Consider the following 12,223-nt stretch of genomic DNA (forward strand, 5'->3'; position numbering starts at 1 on the left):
GATTTTGGAGTTACATTCGGGTTTTTTGCATGACGTGGGATATTGATGGTTCATCATGGGCATGGAGATGGATGGTAAGCGATGGTTTATTTTTCTGCCTCCATCATTCAGGTGCAGCGGTTTAATGTGTGTGTGGTCTTCTCTCGAAGCCTCTCGTGAAGTGGTGAGGCGGTGGAATTTCCTCTAACATCCAGAGACTCTCTGCGTTGGGGATCAAGGGGGGGCAAAGTTCTGGAAATTTGGTGTTGCTGCTTCCCTGCTGTGGTAGAAGGGTCGGGAATGACGAATTACCACTAGATTATTATATAGAGAAAGATGCTGTAGCTCTCATACTGTTCATGTTTCCGGTCCTCGTCACCATTCACCATCTTTTGTCAAAACCTTCCTCCGGCGGATCAGCTCAGCCAACGGCACATCATCGTCCTCGTTGTTGTTTTGGCCGTAGTAGTAGGAGTTGTCGTTGGGGTCATTCCGTTCTTTGTGAGCCGACTCGGGCGACGGGAGACGATCCTCCTCGACATCCTCGTCGACGCCGTAGTCCCAGAGCCGTTCACCTTCCGAGTTGGTCCACGGCTCGTAACCCCCACCTCCATCTATCTCCTCCAACTCTGCGATGATCCTCCCCTGCCCGTGCCCTTGCTGGTGCTGCTGTTGTTGTCTCTCCCGTAACCTCTGGCGGCGCAACAAATCCTCCTGCTGCCTCCTCGCAAACGCCGCCTTGAGCTCCTCGGGTGTCTGGTAAATGTCGTAGTCGGCGATCACACCCCCTATCTTCTCCCCTTCCCGCGGGTGGCGCCGCTGCAACGCGGCCTCGCGGCGCATCTTGTCCGGATCCGGCGGCGGCCACATGCCGGGGAGGTCGTTGAAGCCGTTTTCTTCCCAGCGCCAACCGGCACCGACCCCGGGGCGGGAGTTGTCGACGACCGGGTGGCCGCCGAACACGGGCAAGAACCAGCGCAAGGGGTTGCGCGTGCCCATGGCCTGGGCCATGTTGGCGAAGATGCCGATGTCGTAAGGAAACTCGATGCGGGAGAGTCGGGCGCGCAGGACGGAGGCGTCGTCGGCCCAGAAAGGGTCGTTACTGCCATGTCCTGAGGAGGTTTCGTAATCATCCCCGGTCTCGGTGCGCGCCACGGCGGCTTCGTGGCGCTCGATTTCCCAGGCCTCGATCATGGTGCAGTTGGTCAGCCAGGAGCGGACGGTGGTGACGAGCATGACTAGGAGGGCGGCGGAGGTGACGAAGTGGACGATCGTCAGCAGGGCCAGGCCGACCAGGCTGCCGGCCGAAGGGCCCAGGTAGGCGGGGAGATGGCGGTCGCCCCAGATGGCGCGGAGACGAGGCCAGAGGAGGAAGCCCAGATACCAGAGGCCGAGGTTGGCGTAGACCAGGAAGCGGAGGAAGTCCGGGAAGGATTGCATGGAGACGCAGTTGCCGGTCCAGGGGCAGTGGTGGTCCATCTTGGGGATGCAGCGGGCGCAGTGGCGGCAGTGATGGGCGCGGAGGGGTTTGGGAGCGTTGCACTTCTTGCACCAGCGTTTGGTTGGGATGGCTGGCTGCTGCTGCTGCTCGGGACGGGCATCGTTGGAGGCTGAGGAGGATGGTCGTGACGTATCTTTGGGGAAGACATAGCGTCCCGGGTCAACAGTGCATGCAGAATAGTAGCACCACCAGAGACAGATGAGCAGGGCGTTGAAGGTAAGAGTCTGGCGGCGGGTGAGAGGTCCAGGCGCGATGTTTGGATCCGAGTTGAAGAGGAACTGGGAGAAGTAGCCGAGGAAGGCGATCAAGATGCAGACGGCGGGGATGTAGATCAAGTGCAGGCCCCGGGAGGAGGGGCCTGTCTTGATGCCGGCCATGAGATGTGACACTTAGACGTTGAGATGAGATACTATGGCCGATGGTTCAAGGTTCATGGAATGTCCCAGGCTACCTCAGGGAGGTGATTGTGCAGTGTGGCTTTTTACAGCGTAGATAAGGAAGACGAGATGGAAAGGGACTGGATTTTTTATCTTTGAGAAATACGAGGCCCAAGTCAGCCCAAAAGTGGAAGTCTAGGACACGCGACGCGGCTGAAGTGAAGGTGATCGATCTCATGCAGATTCCAGAAGATTGCTGAGCGCATCCGTCCAGTTCCCGAATTCTCGGGGAATGGAGGGTTTCTTCCCAGGGCATACAGGGGCTAATCCCAGGGTTCAGGGTTCCAACGCAGGGGCGTTGCGGCGTCTTCAACCCCCTTGCCACAGGACACCTCAGCCTCGTGCATCCACAACCTATCTCAATCCCCCCTGGCTGTCTCAACAATACTAAGTCACAAAGTTGAGGCTCAAAAACACCGAAACCCCAAAAAACAACAACTCAGACATCAGATCAACACCCCCGGTCATTATTTTTGGGATTTTTCTCCGGCTGCCCAGTTGATGTATCTGGATCATCTGGCGGTCCGGGCAAAGTCTTGCTCGGCTCGCAACTCTTGACCACCCCTGGGCCATGTCAACCCAACTGACGGCTCTATGGTAGGCACTGAATCTGCATTTCATCTGAATCAAAGTCAAAGGCTAACTCATCTATACCAGTGCCGTCACATCTTTTCTATGGATTGCCCATAATCTTGAGGACCACTTGGTCATTGGTGAGCAGAAATTACTCGCAATTCTTAACACGTCTCATCAATCCACCCTTGCTGACCTGACCATCCACAGAGCATCCGAGACTTTCATCCCTCCTGGTTTTCATCATCGCTTCTGCCTCTTGCTACATCGCAAGCTTTGGTTCCTCATGGCTTCCCGGGAACAATGGCCGCTTCGGTATGCCCCTGATTGACATTGTCCTCATGAAGGCTATGCTGACCCCCCATTAGACGATGAACTTCTTCCGTCAAAACCAAAGCGGCTCAACCTGCCCCAGAAGCCCAGGAGATTTTTCTTCCCGGGCCTAGTCATTGCCATCCTCTTGCGCCTCGAACTGTTCCATCGAGTTTCCTTCGATCTGCAATGCTCCACCCAGGGCATCGAGGTGAGTCTCCTCCTGGTCACCTTGCCTCTGCTCTCCGCTGACCCCAACTAGGCTTTCCTGCCCCTTTTGGTCCTTCTCTACGAACTGCTTCCTGGCCGCAGGACCCGCCCAGGCTCTGCCCCGGATGCCGATGATCATGATGATATGGGCATGACCATTGTCGATGCCCTGGGAAGCTGGTTTACCGAGTCTCGGACATCCTTGACCCTGTCCGTGGTGTTGCTCTCGCTGGGCACGTACATGGCCGTATCCCAGGACCAGCGGTCGACCTTCTTCTGCGCCTCCAGCGACCCGAGGGCCCTCATCATCTTCTTCCAGTGGACTGGCCTCCTGCTCGACACTCTCATCATCATCGCCCTGTGGCGCATCTTGGTCTGGTGTCGGACCACCAAGCACCGTCTGAAGACCTTGAGTGGACTCCTCCTAGCCGTTGCTCTCGGCAGCACTATTTTCTACTGGGCTTCGCGCATGCACATCCCAGCTGCCCAAGAAAGCTACTCCTTTCATGGCCTGGACTCTCTTTACGCTTTCGACGTCACCGTAGACGCTCTTGCCGTCTCTGCCTTCCTTATCTCTACCTGCCTCCTGGCTACCGAAGGCAGTCCGCTGACTCTCGTCGCCACCATTGCTTTCCTCTTTGGCGTGACCCACGCGGTTCAGAGTACCATCTTGACGGGCACTTGGGAAAATGTTTCCGCTATCAAGGTCTACTTCGCGCTGACATTCATCTCCGTCGGCTTTTCGCTCTTTGTCTATGCCAACAACGTCGTTAAGGTTGTGTGCGTGCATAGGGCCTTTATCGTCTTCTTGCTCGTTGTCGCTACCCTGGTGGCAACCATCTACACCCCCGTCAAGGCTCTCAAGGTCGTCAACGAGCACCCCATCTCCCGGCTCATCTATGATGCCCGCACAGCAGCCAGCCGTTGGCAGCTGAATGCTGCCATGAGCAACTCACTCAAGGTGGCCGTAAACGAGTACCGGGAGCGCAACAACGGAAGAGCGCCGCCTCCGAAATTTGATGTCTGGTACGAGTTTGCCAGAGAGAAGAAGTCGCCCATCATCGACCACTTCCCTCAGATCGAGAACGATCTCCTCCCTTTCTGGGGCGTGTCCCCGTCCCAGCTCCGAGAGGGCATCCGCCGCGCCGCCGAAGAACCCTCCATAGCCCTTCTCCAGATTCAGGGCGGCAAGGCCAAGCACAACCTCCCGCCTAGCAGTCCTGATCTGCCCATCATTAATGATCTTGTGGCTCTTATTCAGGACTTTGCCCAGCACTTGCCGGATATGGAGTTGGCCATCAACTTAGATGAGCGTCCCCGAGTCCTGGCACCCGCGGATGTAGTACAGAGGGCGGTCAACCAGGCGAACCGAAGGCGCGTCGGCAAGCTGCTCCCCAGGGCAGCGAGCGCTGAGGCAGAGGCTTCCATCAACTCCGACTCCGAGACGACGCAAAACGGACCCAATGCTGGGGGCTCAAAACGAGAAACTGCCATTGACGAGGGTGATAAAGGTCCAGACGGTTTCACCTCGGTGGTGGCACTCCGCGAAATGACGGCCCTGACATGTCCCACTGGAACCAAGGCCAGAGCGGGCACACACTGGGACATCCGAGACTTGTGTTCTTCATGCGCAAAGCCGCACTCGAAAGGCCAGTATCCTGCCGACTGGACGCTGACCCAGGATCTCTGCCACCAACCCGACCTCTACCGCCTCCACAGCTTCTACATGACGCCCTCCCACTTGCGGCCTATCCAGGATCTCCTCCCCGTCTTCAGCCGTGCCAAAACCGATAGTTACGCCGACATCCTCCTGCCCTTACGCCGCATCACCGAACCTCCCCCGCCGCCCGAGGAACCGTTCAAGGTCAAAGAAAAGAAATTCTTTTGGCGTGGCAAGATCGACCGCACGAGCACCACTTACGAGCAGTTCCGCGGCGGCCACCAGGAACGTCTCATCCACCTGCTTACCAAACCCGCGCGGTCCGAGCGCTCCCGCGTGCAGCTCATCTTCCGCGATGACGTTGCCAAGAAGGACCGCGTCGACTTGTACCAAGTACCCACGGGCAGGCTCAACGGGTTCCTGCCCCTCGACGTCGGTTTTTCCTCTTACACCTCCTGCCGAGCAGGCGCCGGTAACTGCGTTGACCAAGCTACCATCGACTCATCGTTCCGCGTCGTCCAGCCGGGCGAGGACATGATGCAGGACGCGCTGCGCAGCCGCTACGTCCTGCTCCTCGACACGGACCACGGCCCGCCGCGCGATCTCCTGCGCACCCTCCGCTCCGCGTCCGTTCCTTTCCTGGCGTCCATCTTCAAGGAGTGGTACACCGACCGCCTGTTGCCGTGGGTGCACTTCGTGCCGGTCGACCTCAGGTACCACGGCCTGCACGGCACGCTGGCGTACTTTACCGGCATGCCGGAGGAGAGGGGCGGGATCAAGCTTGTCAGCGGCGGCGCGACGACGGCGAGCGGGGGGTGGGGGATGAAGGGGAAGGAGGAGGACGGGAAGTGGATCGCGGAGGAGGGGAAGAGGTGGGCGGAGAAGGCGTTGAGGAGGGAGGATATGCAAGTGTACTTGTTCAGGTTGCTGTTGGAGTGGGGGAGGGTGGCGAGTGATGGACGGGAGGAGATGGGGTTTGCGGTTTAAGTGGTGATTTTGGTTGTATATTCTTTTTGGGTCAGGTCTATAATTGTGATTGTGTTCTCGAGTGTTGAGTTATGTTGGATGTAGATAATAGTTGGACGCGGGCGTTCTTGGTGTTGTAGTAGAAGTAATACTGCTGTTTAAGAGGCTATTCAAGGGATGACCTGGAGGCACTCGATGTCGAACTGTATCTCGCCATGATTGGGTAACCAGGAGATATCTTGCACATGTCTTCCGATTAGCCTGACGTCCTTGAAAGCCTTCTCAAGTCTACAATCACACATGCAGGACAGCTTTAGACCCAGGACACTCTCTCAGAGCAACAATCGTAACTCCCTAACATCTGCCATGTCTGACCGACCCATCTTCCAGCTATGACCAACAATCACTGCAAGTAGCCGACGAGGCGAAAGACACGCGGCACATCACAGTCGGGCGCAGAACACACGTCGACAAAGTCCCTGACCTGCATTCAGTCGGTAATGCATATTATGCTTGCTCATCTGTATGTACCCGGACCCTGACGTTTGTGTTGCCACGCCAAAGACTGGGAACTGACTCGGCAGCTAATCACCTGATTGTAGGTCGGTAATGGAATTCAACATTTCAGCCCAACCCCTAGGTACCTACTTCGTACTCCTGCAGCCTGGTCTGTTGGTCCCTCTCTTATTTTGTGTGGGTGTTCAATTTTTGTGCTCTTCCAATTTTCTCTTCTAATGGTGTGTTACACAAGTTACCTATTTCCTGACCCTACCTGGTATGTACCTTATTATTGACATGGAGTCGGCCACAGATCAAGGCTGGATTCGTGGGTTTTGTGAGGTCGGAGAGGTTGGGAGGCATGGCATGATGCAAGACGGCAGGCATACCTAGCAGAAAGGGAAGCCTGCCGATATCCATTTTTCGGGTGTGTTGGCAGGAAACGGCCGGACTAGCTTGCCTTTCCTGGTTCGGGTGTTTGTGTGAGGTTCAGAAGGAGACTAGGCCCTTTATAAGTGGTGGAAACAAGGGTGCGGTGAGGGTTGAGTGGCAAAGGTTTCCCTCATGATGCAGTTTGGATGGCAAGATGGTGGGAGAAGGAATAGGTGAAAATGAGAAATCCCAAAGGAGAAATGTGGCAGATTGCTGCTAATGACAAAGACACATAGTTATTGGCATACTTCATGAGAGGCAAGAAAAGGTTTGGACTCGTTTCTTCATGATCCCATAACTTGATGATAATTGGTGATCGAGCTTCCTCGATGGTAGTACATATCTTCGGTAACAAATAAAATCCATGGAACCGGGGATGTTCCTGTGCGTATTAAGGTACTGTAGTCCTTCATTTCCCAAAATCCAAACTCCTGAAGTGCCCCATCCAGTAGTACCCAACCCAGCCAGAGTGTAAGTTATCCCATGCCTGAGCCTCCATCTATCCATCCTAACCTGTTCATGTCTTATGTGAAACATAAAGAAAAGAAAAAGAGAAGAAAAACGATAGAAACAAATAGAGTAGGAGAAAAGAAAATAGGAAAGGAAAAAGAAAGACATGCCCTATAACCGGTTTGAACGCCTCCCTGGTTTGGGTATCCCGTCATGCCATCATGTCGTCATGTCGTCATGTCGTCATGTCGTAAGTCATTTCGTCGTCGTCGTCATTCGGGTTGTCAATAGAATGTTGGGAAAATTTATACATCCTCAGGGTTATGTCAAGAATAAAATAGGAAAGACAATGAAGAAGGAAACCGGAAAAGAATGTGATGGGAGCGAAACGAGAGAGAAAGGTAAATGAGCCATGTGCCCGAAGAGCTCATTCCATCATGAGCTATGCAGCGCTTTGAAACCGGTGGTGATCAAGCTGCGTTTGGGATCTCTCGAGTCGGACGGCGCGCTCCAGTAGAACAGGCCCTGTTCAAGGTCAGCGTCAGAAACGGTAAGAAAGGAGGGAAAGGAAAACAAGGCCACACATACCCCCAACCCCTTCTGCTTGCAATACCCAGCTTTGATCTTCACCGAATCCGGGTTATCGTACGTCACGAACCCGCCATCGCCACCCACGCACTGTGCCGCGACGGCCCGCTTATCCAACTGCTCCTTGGTCCCCTTCCTCGGCAGCTGGTTATACTCAAACACCACATCCTCCACCTCCACCATCTCCTTGCCCGAGCTCCTCAGCTTATGCCCCGGCCCGGCGACGCCCCAAAAGCTCTTGCCATACAGCGGGATGCCCACGAGCACCTTCTTCCCGGGGACGCCGCAGGCGGCGAGATAGCGGACGGCCGAGTCGACGGACGGCTCCTCGGGCCGCATGGCGTAGAGCTGCGCGTGGTGGCCGGAGCGGGACGACTTGGCGCCGAAAAAGTCGTAGGCGACCAGGTTGAGCGTGTCGAGGTACTCGGCGGCGGCGTGGCGGAGGTCGATGTACTGGAGGGTCGACTTAACCGCGGGGAGAGCGGCGGTCAGGTAGCGGTCCTCGGGCAGGTAGACGCGGATGGCAGCCAGGAGGGACAGGAAATCCCGCCCCTGTTCGTGGTTGGCGGGATACCAGGAAACTTTTGGCCGGGGGAAGTTAGTTAGCTACCAAATGGACTAGGTGTTTTTGACGAGGGAGGAAGGGAGAGGTGGGGAAACTCTTACTGTCAATGCCGTCAAGGCCGGAGGCTTCGGCGAACTTCCATGCCGAGCGCGCAAAGCGGTCGCGGAGGACGGCGTTGGAGGCCACCAGTGGGAAAATATCTGCGGAGCCGGGACCGCCAATGGAGAGGAAGACCTGGAGATGGGGATATTTCTGCTTCATGTGCAACAGTGCTCCCAACGCGCCCTGGAACCCGTCACACGGCGCGTGCAGATCGGCCCATTCATCGTGGAGCTGTGGAAATAGGAACTCAGGAGTTAGTAAGGTGGATATGTGGGTAAAGCGCAGGAGAAGCAAATTGGGGGGAGACTCACAAAAACGTGCCCATCAGCGCCCACGCTGGCATAAGCATAGTAGACGCGGTTGATGCATGCATAGTTGAGCTGCCCAGGGGTGTCGCCGTTGTAGACGCAATAGTTGGGGAAGTAAACGGCATTGGTGTACATGACGTGGGAGAGGCTCGCTAGCCTCGACTTGCGTGAGAGCGCCATAGTGGATGTCTCTCTGTCTGCTTCGTCTTGCCTTTACCTTTGGCTCGTCGTCGTCGTATTTCCCAGGAGTGGGATGTGATGGTGCGCCGTTCAAGCGGATGGGTGCTGGATGCTGGTCTAGACCTAGGGCAATGGGGCTGGCGGAGTCGAGGACCCCCGGCTTTATTTAAAGCCCTCGACAGTCGGAGGATATGTTCATTTTTGGGCCAGGGGTTGTTGCCAGCGCATGACGGAGTGATGTGTTCGAGCAGAGTGTTGGTCGGGCATCAAGATACAGCGACAAAACAAAGGCATCACAACAACTCTGCCCTCCGTTCCGGTAGGACTTTGCATGTCTAGCAGCATCGACGACAAGTGTTTCCATGGACTTGCTGTGAGACCAAACATGGCCTTCCGGGTTGACGTTGAAGGTGAAGAAAGGCACATGACATGGGCGGACTTGAGCAGGAGTGGCGCACACGATGGTGGTCGAGGACATGTAACGCCTTCAACGGTCAACAAAAACAACAGCATTGCCGGCCGGGCCACTAAGAGAACCCACAAGCACCAGGAACCGGACACACGGAGACGTCTGAACCATACCTATCTGTCGAGAGTGGCCAGCCATTGCAAGGTTTCACGTCTCTTATTCGACCACGAGCACTCGGATGGAGTGGGCAAACTTTGTCCGAAGCGAGGTTCCGGACCCGACGCCCCCCCCCCCCTCCCCCCCCCCAAAACGACTGTTGTTTCCGGAGACGGGAGGCGACATATGGAACAGGGCTTAAGGCATTGAGTAAGTCTTGGCCGGTGCGCTACGGGAGATCTCCCACCAAGCAGCACAGCGTCATCTCAAACGGGAAGATTTCCGCTCCGTTGGTCTCGAGCAGATGCGGATCTGGCCCCGGCTCCTGGTCGGCCCAATCAGCCCCTGTTGGACGACCCAACGGCGAGGAAGAGACCGGCAAGCCAAGTCGTCATGGTGCAGATTGGCAAGGCTTGGTGCAGAAAGTAGGGCCACGTGAGAGGGCACACGAGTCGGTGAGAAAACATCAAGGTTCTCTGCGTCTCTCCGTCTTCCGGGTCAATGACAATGGCAAGAAAGTCTTGTCTGTTTTGGACTCGAGGACGGACTATGGCAGGCAGGCAGCTTGTTGCCGCAAACAGAGCAAAAATAGCAAAGACAACATAAGACTGACAAGACCCCCCGCGCCACGTCCTAGCGGATACAATGGGCTTGTGAGGGTTGCGTCTTACACCCAACTCCACGTTATGTGCCAGCAGAATAGCTGAGTGAAGAATGTCGAAAAGTAACGAAAGAGAAAGAAGTAACCAAAGACGAAAACACGGGCGTGGCTCATCTCTACCGCAGGGGATCACGTCATTGGGCTCCAGGACGCCGGGCATATCAGACATTCCGGGAAGACGAAATCCCAACAACATTCATTCCATTATCAGGATGAGGTTGGACAGGTCAATGGCGTGGGCAAGAGGAGGTTGCCAACGCAGCAGAGAGCGAGAGAGTGAAGAGCTGATGAGGTTCTGGTGGAGCCCAAGGCAGGTATCGAGCAAGGAGGCGAAGCATTTCGGGGACTTTTCATGAAGCCGGGGCCGGCAATGGGACACTGACAAGTCATCAGGCGTCCACTTGGACTGGCTCGTGGGGTCGGTTGTCTGGTTTGTAATCAGTATTGTCGGTTCTCTTTTGGGATCAGAGGTCAACACAACTTGGAGGCCTCTTCTTCTGAAACGGTATTCCTTCGGTTCTTGCCTGATGGTTCATGCCCGGCCATTGCTGTTGATGAGGACGCTCACGCTTCCTCTTAACCTGGATGATGGTGGGCATGTCCTGATGGCGGTGGAAACGAAGACTCCTCCGCAAGTTCATGGACGGCCAGAAGAGAGGCGATTTGCGCAACCTCAACCTGGGACTTCCGAATCCAAAACGAGCCCTAGCCCACACTAGGTGACTGACCGCCCTGCCCGACGATGGAGGTATGTACATACCTAAGGAGATCGAGAATGTTTCCACCCAACCTGTTGCGGCGGCCTAGTGGTGTCTTGGCTCTGCAAGTCATTCCCGGGTCGAGGCGGCAAGCCGGGCCCAATGACTTCCGGTAGCGAAGAACTTGGAGTTCCTTAGCTAATCTTGGGTTGGGTTCTCAGCCCTGCGGGTTGTTACTGTACTTAGACCAGGGGACCTTGGGGTTTCGCGGGACAGCCTGGGCGGGCCAGATGAGAGATGGGTCTACTACCTTGAGGTCTTCATATCAATGTTGGGCTCAAAGGTTAAATCAGCATGGCTGGGCACCAGCACCCCTCTCCCCGGCCCGCACCCGGTGAGGCTGCCCGGGGCACCGGGAACGGGAACTAGTGAACTAGTGAGAAAGGTATCCACCGACACCGCGGTATCACATCCGGATCGGGCTGTCCTACGCTGCAACAGCTTTACCCTATGCCGATTCCTGTGCCTCTCTTGGGCCTCCACGTGGCAGGGGGATGGACCCGACGATCCTCTTTGTGATACCTGAGCGAACGCTGTTTGCCCTCTTAGGAAATATGCTCTGAAGTTCACCCAAGGCTGCTAAGTGACGCAAGAGATCCGTGTGACAGGGGGGCTGTCGAGAAATTTTTGTGGGCAGATTATCGAGAAGAATTGAGTTTGTGATTGAGAATCTTGTTCCAGAAGAAAGAGGAAGAAAGAAGGCATCGGTCAAACTGGCGCTGGCGGCTGAATGAAGCTTTGCAATGTCTCCAATGTTGATACATGGAAAACATGAAAAGAAGAAGCAATGTTGTCCAATCAACGGGAACATAAGCAACAATTTCGACGTCCTTATTAGAGTTTGTGATTCGCTCAATTCACCGAGTGATGAGAGGGATGTGGTTTCCTCAACCTAGGTTCCATGTGAGGAAAGATACGATATTGCATTTTCCAGGTTCCAGTCTGAAGCTTGATTGAGGCTTCTAGGTTCCCCTCCAAGACTCCGCTTATCTTATCGGAACCCCGCAACGCCACTCAGCCCCACCTCTTGGCTCCGAGCGCGTGCCCCTCTTCCCCTTAGCGTAGTTAGTGTGGCTTAGGCATTTTGTGGCTTGGCACTTCCATGCGCATCACTGCGGTTCCGCCTGACCCTTGACGAGACCAGATGCGAGAGCCAACTGACACTTTAGGGGAATGGAACCTTAGCCCGCTCCGAACCGGACCACTCTAGCCGCCTCCTGGCATCCTTTCCTCTTACTTCACAGCAGTAAGCGCCATCCATCTTTCAGCGAAACCGACCGTGTCTTTATTTCTCTAAACCTGCCTGTCCAGCGCACATATCGAGGCCTCTGCTTTCGTCTCTCCATCGTGTTGATTCGTCCGAGCGCCCATCGCATCAGCCCCGCTGGCATCACAACCTCTCCCACCAGCCGCAAACGAGGCTCGACTGATACCGACACCGTTCACCAACACTCCCGTATTCATCGCCGAGAACCACA

At 55.6% G+C, this 12,223-nt stretch overlaps 4 protein-coding genes across 4 annotated transcripts; 2 read left to right on the plus strand and 2 right to left on the minus strand.

Moving 5' to 3' along the window:
• Window positions 1-354: 354 nt before the first annotated feature.
• On the minus strand, window positions 355-1,857 carry VTJ04DRAFT_1479 (uncharacterized protein; the record flags this gene model as incomplete). The annotated part of the gene is made up of 1 exon (XM_069359170.1): window positions 355-1,857. The coding sequence occupies one exon, from the start codon at window positions 1,855-1,857 to the stop codon at window positions 355-357; it is 1,503 nt and encodes a 500-aa protein (XP_069224087.1).
• A 631-nt stretch (window positions 1,858-2,488) lies between these two features.
• Window positions 2,489-5,659, plus strand: VTJ04DRAFT_1480 (uncharacterized protein; the record flags this gene model as incomplete). The annotated part of the gene is made up of 5 exons (XM_069359172.1): window positions 2,489-2,514; window positions 2,575-2,630; window positions 2,701-2,805; window positions 2,859-3,013; window positions 3,065-5,659. 5 exons carry the CDS (start codon window positions 2,489-2,491, stop codon window positions 5,657-5,659), a joined length of 2,937 nt encoding a protein of 978 aa, XP_069224088.1.
• A 1,794-nt stretch (window positions 5,660-7,453) lies between these two features.
• Window positions 7,454-8,761, minus strand: VTJ04DRAFT_1481 (uncharacterized protein; the record flags this gene model as incomplete). Its single annotated transcript, XM_069359173.1, has 4 exons — window positions 7,454-7,543; window positions 7,607-8,187; window positions 8,273-8,504; window positions 8,585-8,761. 4 exons carry the CDS (start codon window positions 8,759-8,761, stop codon window positions 7,454-7,456), a joined length of 1,080 nt encoding a protein of 359 aa, XP_069224089.1.
• Window positions 8,762-11,013: 2,252 nt separating this feature from the next.
• Window positions 11,014-12,175, plus strand: VTJ04DRAFT_1482 (uncharacterized protein; the record flags this gene model as incomplete). The annotated part of the gene is made up of 3 exons (XM_069359174.1): window positions 11,014-11,121; window positions 11,931-11,991; window positions 12,057-12,175. The coding sequence occupies 3 exons, from the start codon at window positions 11,014-11,016 to the stop codon at window positions 12,173-12,175; spliced, it is 288 nt and encodes a 95-aa protein (XP_069224090.1).
• Between the last annotated feature and the right edge of the window lie 48 nt (window positions 12,176-12,223).

Source organism: Mycothermus thermophilus (assembly GCF_041956435.1).
Source record: "Mycothermus thermophilus strain CBS 625.91 unplaced genomic scaffold VTJ04scaffold_1, whole genome shotgun sequence".
Taxonomy (NCBI): domain Eukaryota; kingdom Fungi; phylum Ascomycota; class Sordariomycetes; order Sordariales; family Chaetomiaceae; genus Mycothermus; species Mycothermus thermophilus.